Here is a 10393-nt window from a genome sequence, read left to right as displayed (position 1 = left end):
TATAAACTCTGTTTCCAAAAATCTCGACTCTTCCTCCGATAAAGATTTAAAAAATTGACTTCTAGAACTAAAGTTGACCCCGTCCACCCGTTTAAATTTTTTCATGTAATAATCTTTGAAAACTTCTTTTATATCTTCCGGTTTGTCAATCCACACCCCATATTTTTTTATACCATAAATCGATAGTTGTTTTCTCTTTTGATTTATGATGCCATGAAAAAACTTTGAATTTTCATCCGCCTCCACACACCATTTAACTTTAGCCTTTTGACTCGCCTCTAACATTTTATCATGTTCTAGTTTCCTTTTTTCTTTCAAAATACTTCGCCTTTCATTATTTAGCTCCTCCGAACCTGCCCCCATATCCACCAACTTATCTAAATCAGCAAGCCGATTAGATATGTTCACTAAAATAGCCTCTTCTTTCTTCGCTTGATCAACACCCCATCTTCTAATAGCCACTTTCAATTTTTTAAGTTTCTCTTTAAAAATAATAAATCCATTAGAAGAACGCACCACAGGCTTAACTTTCCAATTTTCTATAACCAACTTTTCGAAGCCATCCTTCTCCATCCAGGAATTAAAAAACTTAAAAGGAATTGGGCCAAAATTCAATTTACTTTGACGTAGAAGAATCGGACGATGATCTGCAATCGATAAATCAAGCGCAATTGCTTCCAAGTTTGGAAGCCTAGAAATTAAATCAGCCGAAAGCAAAAAACGATCAAGTTTACTCAGTTTTTTTCCAGTAGCGTCAACTCTAGTAAAATAAAAACCTCCCAAAGGAATATCAGTCAAAGAAGCCTCCAAAATAAAATCGTTAAAGAACCCGGCCACTCTATTGGAAAAAGTGGTGCCCATTCGTTCATGCTCAAACCGAACCGCATTAAAGTCGCCCATTAAAAAGTAATGACCCGGATTATTATTAATAAACGATAACAAAGACTGCCAAAGTTCCCTTTTCTCCATTTCATATTGAGGAGCATAAACATTCACCATAAAGCATTTAAGACCCAAGATCACCCATTCGCCTTCCACCACCACAAAATTATTCAAACAAGAAATATGTCGTTTTACAAAGACCGAGTTGTCCCAAACAGACAATATTCCTCCGGAACAACCCCGAGCCGAACTAAAAGCATAATCAAAATAACATTTCCCCACATCATCTTAACTTTGTGCATCTCCAATTTTGTCATATGAGTTTCTTGAAGAGCTAAAAAAATTCACTCCAAATTTACAACAAAGCTTACTAATCCGTTTTCTTTTATCCACATCCCCGCTCCCACAAGTATTTATAGATAATATAATCATTTATCAACCATCGTTTCACTCATCCTACTTACAGTGTTGCTTGGAAGAGCGCCAGGGGGTCTTTCGGACAATTGTCGGCAATCTGCCCGATTTGAGTTTCTAGATTCTGCAATAATGCTTGTTGATTTTTTAGATCAGCTTCATGCTTTAACAATACTCCGCTAATATCAACGGTTCTTCAGTCGGCCTTCTTTTCTGCTTCATTGTCTTGGTCATGAATTGGATCAACATGTCTTCAATTTATGAGTAGCTCGGGTTTTCATGACTACTGGAACTTTGTTCTTGAAATTGAGGTTTAGGTTGGAAGGATTGGTTCATCGGCCTCTTTTCGAATCCGGGTAGAGTTTGAGTGTTACCTCTGTCCTTCCAACTGAAATTCGGGTGGTTTCTCCATCCTTGATCGTAGTTGTTGCTGAAAGTGTTGTTTTGACGTGCGATAAAATCAACTTCTTCCATTTCCATAATGACTTTTTTGCAGTCACTCGTCTTATGAGTTCTCCACAGGTGTCATAGGTGATCTTGGTTTTTGATAGTTTGGCTAGAAGTTGCTCGATTTTTTTAGAGAGTGCTTCAAGTTGTGCGATGACAAGAGTGTTGGAGTCAACGTAGTGCATTCCTTTATGCATTGGTGTAGATATTAGTGGGTTATAAGCGAAACCATTCTTTGTTGCCTTCTCCATGATTTCAAATGCTTCGTTAGGTGATTTGGATCCCAGGTCTCCACCGGCGACTTGGTCGATGGCCTGTTTGTTTTGACTGGATTGTGCATCAAAAAAAGTTTGTACTTGTAACCATACGCTCAGTCCATGATGTGGGCATCTTCTCAAAATACTTTTGTATCTCTCCCATGCTGCGTGTAACGACTCATCATCATCGGTCCGGAATCCGGTAATGTTGGCTCGATATTTGCCAGTTTTATCAGGCGGAAAGTATTTGAGGAGAAACTGTTCAACCATCTGGTCCTAGTTAGTTATGGAACCAGAATGAAAAGATCTATCAATTCTAAGGCTTGACCCCTTAGAGAGAAAGGAAAGAGTTTGAGTTTGATTTGATCTTCTGCACAGTTTTGAAATTTAAAGGTTCCGCATATTCATAAGAATCAAGATATATGAGAAAGAGGGTCTTCGTCGAGGAGACCATAAAATTGAGCTGATTTTTCCACCATATGAATGGTGCTTGATTTGATTTCGAAATGTTCGGTGATATCGGGTGGAGCCACTCCATTGTCGTAGCCTTCGAGAGTTGGCTTGTCATATTGGCTCATGTTTGGTTCATTGTTTTGTACTTCCATCATCTCTTCGGTTTGATTTTCTCCGGATGCGGTGGCGTTTACTAACTCGTCTTTGATTGTTTCAGCGGTTTCTGAAGTCTGTTTACGTGCTCATCGACGAAAGAGTCGTTCCAGTTCAGAATTTAGAGAAACAAGCTCAAGTCCGAATGTATAGGACACACATGGGGTTAAATCAAATTTAAACTATTTAAAACTAAAGGTTAGTAGAATTAAAACTAAAGTAAAGGTTAGGCTATTTTAAAACAAAATTAAAAAGGTTAACTATTCTAATCTAATAGTTAATAAAAAGAAAAAAAATAAAAGTTAAAAATATTTACAATTATAAACAATGATTAAATTAAAACGACCTGAATCGTTCTTAGAAAGGTACCGTGTACCCAGCAACGGTGCCAAAAACTTGATGTTGTGCTGCGAGTGGTGTGGTAAAATATAAGAGAGGATGATTTAGCTTTCGCGCAAGATCGTGTTTTAAATCTATAAAAGTGATTTCTACTAAGACTAAACACACCCAAAATAGGCGTGTGTACCTGTCGTATATGTAGAATGGTAATGGTAAGAACCAAGTATCGATCCGTGGAGACAAATGTTTCTAATAATGAATCCTTGTTTTAGTTTAATCAGAGAGTTTTAATCATTTTGGGTTTGATTTTTAAACTTTTTATAAAATAGAAATACTTATATATATAATATGTAGGTGACAAGAAGAGAAATTCTAAATTAGTAATTCAGTTATATGAAGGTTACCATCTAAGATCAAGAATCCACTCCATTATTCATTGATGATTATTAAAGAAACATGTAATAAACTTGCCCTAATAATATATGATAGAATAGTCCCCTCATAAGTGAACATAGTCTATGACATAAAAGAAAGTAGCATGCGTATTTTTAAGTCCATCCTTGCTTAATCTCATACTACCACGAGAATGTCAATTTAAGTAGGCAATTAGTTTGGTAAAGCAGAAATATTAGGATTGACTTCGATTTCTCAAATACCAATCCTAACAACTTTGGTTGATTGTAGTTAACTCACACAACCTCCCATTAGTTGATTTAATTAGATTATAATTACACATACCATTAACATATGATTTCTTTAACTAGCGTGATAACCTAAGCAATCATGTTAACAATGTTATTTTAGAATTATCAAGACTAGAGAAATAGATCATAACCTATATCTCATCATTTCTAAATACAATATAGGAATCCATGTTTTATCTTGAATAAGTTATCAAGGTATTCTTTTACCATTTCTAGTTTCCAAGAACATGAGTAAATCATGAATGATTATTAATCATCAACCTTGATGTATTGAGTTAAATTGATAAAACATTTCTTCATCAAAAGATAATTGCAAAATAACCATGTACTTTACCAAACTAAATCACATGTTCAACATAATCATCAAGTAAAACAAAGCTTCTTCATATATATTATATGGTAAACGGAGTTTAGCTCATAATGAGCATGGTTATGAACATTAAAATATATGAAGATAACAAACACATGATCAAACTAGAACAATCTAACCAAATGTGGTGATGGATGATGATGATGATGATGGATGATGATGATGATGATAGCCTCCAAGCCTTCAAACTCTCCACAAGATCTTCGATACGAGTGTAACGTGGGTGTTTTTATAAGAGAAACCCGTATAAAAGTTTCTTTAAGCACACTTTATGAATGCAACATACTCCACTAGTTATAGGCAGTCTGGGCACTCAGGCACGTCCCCATGCTCCATGAGGCACACACCCCGTGTCCAGCTGTCCTCTCGCATTTAATGCTCTGTCAGATCGTACATGCTGACTCACCACGGGGGCGTGCTTCCTAAGGCACGGCCCAATGTTTCTGGTGATCTGTTATATTTCTTTTGTCTTTTCCAAAAGGTGACCACGGCCCCATACCTTCTGAGGCACGACCCCGTGCCCATCTATCCAGTATTTAAGGGGCATGATGGTAACTTCACTAAGTCATTAGATGGTCAACTAACGGCAATGGCATAAAACGGCAATCGGAAAACGATGGTGGCACAATATTTACAAATTCAAGATGGGACCTGCAAACGCTCTCGCCCATAAAGCTCAGGGAATCAAATCATATACTCCCTCCGTCCCTCTACAAGTGTCATAGTTTGAAAAACACAAAGTTTAAGAAAATTTGAATGATTGTACTTTTTGATTAACAAATGACTATAATGCCCTTAATATATATAAAAAGACAAAATTTAAGAAAGTTTGAATGATTGATTTGTGTAAGGGTAAACTTGAAAATTAGTTAATAAATTTTGAAAGTGGACATATAAAAAGGGAGAAATTAAAAAGGATATGTGAACACTTTCAAAAGGACGAAGGGATTATATTATTTTTCCTAAAAAGAAAGGTTACCAGAAATCAGCAAGCAAGTGTGATTCTGAGTTATTTTATTTTATTTTATTGGTGTGAGTGGCAACGATATTGATATAATAATGAAGAGACACATGTTGTTGGGTTCAACCCCCCCAACTACCACGAGGTCAATGGCTACTGCTGCGTGCCATTATAAACACAGATCTGACCTCGTAAATGACGGTGTTGATCGCCAGCAGATGGAAGAAGCAGCAGCTAAACTCCGTTGTCAGTTCCTTCAACTCCTTTCTACTCGCCGTTCTGCTCCAGGTACCATACCTTTGATTGAATTGAAATTTTCATCGTATTTGTCTTCTTCTTCTATCTCATTGTTATAATTAATTTAAGGCCAAAATTAATTACTGCCCGGTCGGACTTTTGTGCAACAAACTCAATTACTGCTGCTCCGTTATGTATAACAAGATGTTTTATTTAGTTATCACTGGGTTGGGTAGAGAGAGATATGGTACCCGTATCAGGAAGATCAATCTGTTCATATAAACACAACACAAATAGTATCCATATTATTATCAAGTATTGTATAGTATAATTTCGTCTCTTTTTGTTAATTTGTCAAACCATATGATGTTGTTTCTAGTTCCACTTGAGGTGAAACCTGCAAAGCCAGTGAAGGACCCCTTATATCAAGGACCACCTCCAAAATTTCGTGAGGTGAGTATAAATAATCTTATAAGCCATATTTCCACCTTATCAAAAGTTTCCTTCTTTGAACATCATCACCACTACCAGGCAATGGAATCTTGTCCAAAAGCCGACATTCCCAACTTCCAACAACTCCTTAACGAAGAAAACTTGTACTTAACCACCGAGGTAACTAAATTAACTGCTGCTGACTCTATATTTCTGTTAGGGGTGTAAACGACCAGAGCTCAGCCCTTTTTTTCTTTACACTAGCTCGAGCTCAGCTGTGCAGTGTGAAATTAATACATTGAAGCCCAAAATAGTGGAAGAAACCTAAAAATTCACAAGGCTCGAGCTTGGGCTCAATAACTAAACAAGATTGATTTGGGGCTCGGCTCGTATCAAGCCGATCTCTAGTAGCTTGTGAGTGGCTCGGCTCGTTTGCACCCTTAATTTCTGTGTATCGTAAACCAATGTACAAGACCCTGATGGACTTAATCATGATACAATATCTAATATAAATTACATTCTAATATGAAGAAACATGTTATTGTATTCAAATTAGGAAGGAGATCAAGGGCTTTTGCCGGTGCTCATCTTGAGTATGAAAGAAACCACACACTCAAAAAGGCCTGCTATTGTTTTCCTTCATAGCACAAATAAGTGCAAAGAGTGGGTCCGTCCGTTACTTGAAGCATACGCTTCACGTGGATATATTACAATCGCCATTGACTCCCGATACCATGGAGAACGGGCCAAAACCTGCAACACATATGAAGATGTGAGCGTTGACTTCTTTGCTTTTGACTTGAGTATTGAAACCGTTGTTAGAATCTTATATTATGGATGCAGGCTCTTGTTTCATCCTGGAAACGAGGAGACACAATGCCATTTATATTTGATACCGTGTGGGATCTTGTAAAGTTGGCGGATTATCTTACTACACGAGATGATGTAGATCATTCAAAGATTGGAATAACCGGGGAATCACTTGGAGGTAAGAATATTGAAACATAAAGCAATAGGATTGAATTAAATCAACTGGATTCCGCCTCCAAACGATCCGAATGAACACGCACGAAGCATGTTTGTCTGTTCGTTTAACTTTAACCGAACAAACAATCGAACGGGATTTTCTTGTTCATGTTCGTTTGTTGAGAAAATGAACGTGTTCGTGTTCGTTTATGTCCGTTCGTTAACAATATAAATGAAAAGTCATAGCTGAACATAAACGAATGAACATGTCAACGCTTAAACCATTTGAAGTAAAAGTGAACAACAATGTGACGGGTCTAAACAGCTACTAAAACTAGACCAAATTGTAATAGGCTTAAAAAATTGAAAAGGATATATTAACCAGTGTAAACAAACATAAACCAACATAAATTAACGTAAACAAAAGAACATAAATGAAAGTCATGAACGAGACATATGTTCATGCTCGTTAAATGAACAATGTTTTTTGTTCATGATTGTTCGTTTGTAAAATAAACCAACTTCCTGTCAAACGGTTCACCAAACGTTTGGTTCGTTTCCGGGCCTAAATTGAAATATTGGTTTTCATGTAGGAATGCATGCATGGTTTGCTGCCTTTCTTGACAAGCGTTATTGGGTGGTTGTCCCCATAATTGGTATTCAGGTGGGTCAAATGGGTCAAAAGGGTAGTCAAACGGGTCCATTCATGTATGTTTGAACTAACTTTAATTGGTCAAATGGGTAAAGAAGCTCAAAAGGAAACTTATGTTTATTTAGTGCATGATACCTCCTAAATCACTGTAATGAAAAAATATATTATTATTGTTATGTCATGAATGTGATATGATTGTGCAGGGGTTTCGGTGGGCCATAGATAATGACAGATGGCAAGCTCGGGTTGACAGTATCAAACCTGTATTTGAAGGTAAGATGATATGTTTTTTTTTTATATAAATGATAATTTTCATGATTTTGTGATTTTAATTTAAATTATTTTCATGAATTTGTAATATTAATTTTTTAACTTTGGTGCGTTTCAGAAGCACGAATTGACTTGGGGAAGGATGCCATCGACAAAGAAGTTGTGGAAAAGGTGTGCTTACATCTAATTTTTTTAAAATAAAATGTTATAATTTCTTAAAATTATTTATTTGATAATTTTTTTTTTTTTACTTTTGTGTGCAGGTTTGGGACCGGATAGCTCCTGATTTGGCAAGTGAGTTTGATTCAAATTATACCGTCCCACTCATTGCACCACGCCCTTTGTTCATTTTGAATGGTGAAATGACCTATTCACCCTTCGTTTTTATGTGAAACATATTCATATTTTGTTCCAAGTTAACATGGGAAAACTGTAAACACACACAGGCGCAGAAGATCCACGTTGCCCGATGGCAGGTTTGGAAGTTACCATATCAAAAACATGCAAGGCTTATGAAGAAGCCAATTGCTCAGATAACTTCAAGGTATGTTTGACCATTTGACCCGAACGAGTCAAGTGTTGGTTTGGTGGTCAGTTAGGTTAATAACTTAGTTGTGAAATGTAGGTGATAGCAGAAGAAGGAATTGTACATCAGATGACTTCATCAATGGTTATGGAAGCTAGCAATTGGTTTGACAAGTATCTCAAACCATAGAAATGAATTTGTTATAAGAAATAAATTGTGCATTTGGCTTGTGTATGCTTTGTTATGTAATTTATTTGTACAAACTTTGTTGTGTTTATATAACTTTACTATGAAACTCACCAAAATACCTTGGATCAACGATAAATCACTTTCACCAATAAAAATAGTAAATAATACCGAGTGGATGAAGCCCACGTGTTGTGGCTGGGGCATGGTTGGAATTTTGTCGGTATCAATTTGTTTCGGTACCGGTATGGTACTAGCACTTGCTATGACAATTGAAAGACATTTTATCTTAGAGCATCCACAACAAGCTTCATCTCCCTAGGTCCGGATCTACGTGACAGACGGCAAACTTGAGAAAAGCAAGTCCACCATTGTGAAGAGAAGTTTTTGTGAGAAAAGTTTGCTAATGCAAACTTGAAACAAGCTTTAGGTGGCACATTCACTCTCTCTCTACAACTCACATACATATATATATACACACTAGCTTATATGTCTGTGTTTTACACGGGTTGACAAAATGTCATTTTTTAAACATATTAATAATAGTATATAATAAAATGTGTAAAATTTATATAAATCACTTTCACATATAACCATAAATCTCAATTGAAAATATATTGTGTTAAGAGATATAGGTTAAATTTTCCATTTACTAATTTCTAAACACTTTGTTATATAGAGTATGATGTTTGTATTTAAAGATTTGTCGCACCTGATATCCATTTTGACCTTTGAATCAGGTGACAAAAAACTTTCAAATATATTATCATATTAAAATTTACGTCATAATTAGTATGGTTAACGATTTGAATAATATTTAACTTAAAATATGAAGGGGCTAAAGTAAACATAGTAAGTTAATTTACGTTATTTATGTGCTTAATTTTTAAATTTCCAAGAATATTTCTTTAATGTTTTATTTTATATAGAATAATAAAACATTAACTTGTATCATTATATGACTTTTAAAACCTGGATGCTTTAAAATTGTAATACGTTGTTTGTATAAAATGTCATCTGACAAGTCCACGTTTCCCAAACAAATTCCGGTCTAGACATGCTCTCGGACATTAGTAATGTGCAAAATAAACTTATTAAGTAATTCGAAGATTTATCTTATGAGAACAAATAAATGAGAATTTACCTTACACAACTCAATTTACCCCGTGAGAAGATTTTTTAATGTTCTAAAACGATACTTTCAAATCTTTAAGTAGTTTGCCTTTGTTATTATTCAAAATGAAATCGTTTGTTTTAGTTTGTAGTTTAACGTAATTTATTTGACTCCAAGGACAAGATGAAATACATTAATAAAAGCAAATACAACTATAAAAGCTAGATTAAGAAAACTCATTTGTAATGAAAAACTAAAACATCGAATCGATTAGCATATAAGTTTTTAAAACCAAACTACCAACACTCAAAACAACAAAGTGAAACGTGTATCAAAAGAAAACATCTAAACATCAAAACTTGTTTCTACACTTATCAACACAAATTTCGAAACCAAATTTCACCACTGCTAGTGATCTCTTTATATCCACATTCCTTTTCAACACCACTGCTAGTGATCTCTTTCAATGACCAGATTTCGAAACCAACAAAGTACCTTGATTGCAGACGTATTCAAACTTGCATTCACCACCATTTCTAATGCGTTTTCATGAATTTGTCCCATTTTGGCAAACTATATCTCAACATCAACTTGAATTGTTCACCATAAAGTTTCATTTTTGTTTTACGACCATGGGGATTAACAATGTCAGTAGCATTCCATCATAGTCATTAATCTTATTAGCAATCTCAGACAGAAGATGCTTCAATAAATTAATGTAAAAAAATTAAGTTAAAGTTAGATTGTTACAAAAATAAGAACATGATGTTAGATAAGAAGGTAATTACGAATTTATCATTTTAGTTGTGATTGTGATGTTCATTTTGAATACGATTTTAGACTCATCATTTTCTTCATGAAGAGCTATTGGGTTTTCAAAAGTACTATGGTTTTGAACAAAAGATTTATTTTAGGTTATATGAAAGAAACCAACATCTGTTATTTGTATTGGTTAGAGAGTTCAATTAGTGTTGTTTGAAAAATATTGGAAACCATTTATTTGTCTATTTAGTTGACTATTTTTATAATA

At 35.0% G+C, this 10393-nt stretch overlaps 1 protein-coding gene across 1 annotated transcript; it reads left to right on the top strand.

Moving 5' to 3' along the window:
- The first annotated feature begins 5191 nt into the window (after positions 1 to 5191).
- On the top strand, positions 5192 to 8377 carry LOC143603822 (uncharacterized). Its single transcript, XM_077080510.1, has 11 exons — positions 5192 to 5268; positions 5597 to 5670; positions 5749 to 5829; positions 6206 to 6421; positions 6493 to 6637; positions 7209 to 7279; positions 7471 to 7540; positions 7656 to 7708; positions 7801 to 7894; positions 7984 to 8081; positions 8163 to 8377. The coding sequence occupies exons 1-11, from the start codon at positions 5199 to 5201 to the stop codon at positions 8250 to 8252; spliced, it is 1062 nt and encodes a 353-aa protein (XP_076936625.1). The 5' UTR covers positions 5192 to 5198; the 3' UTR covers positions 8253 to 8377.
- The last annotated feature ends 2016 nt before the right edge of the window (positions 8378 to 10393 follow it).

The sequence above is a fragment of the Bidens hawaiensis genome, unplaced genomic scaffold, assembly GCF_021521415.1.
Source record: "Bidens hawaiensis isolate Kalapana, Puna unplaced genomic scaffold, B.hawaiensis_p1.1 tig00062899_1, whole genome shotgun sequence".
Taxonomy (NCBI): Eukaryota; Viridiplantae; Streptophyta; class Magnoliopsida; order Asterales; family Asteraceae; genus Bidens; species Bidens hawaiensis.
Note: the sequence above shows the minus strand (reverse complement) of the source record. Positions and strands in the feature narration are given on the sequence as shown.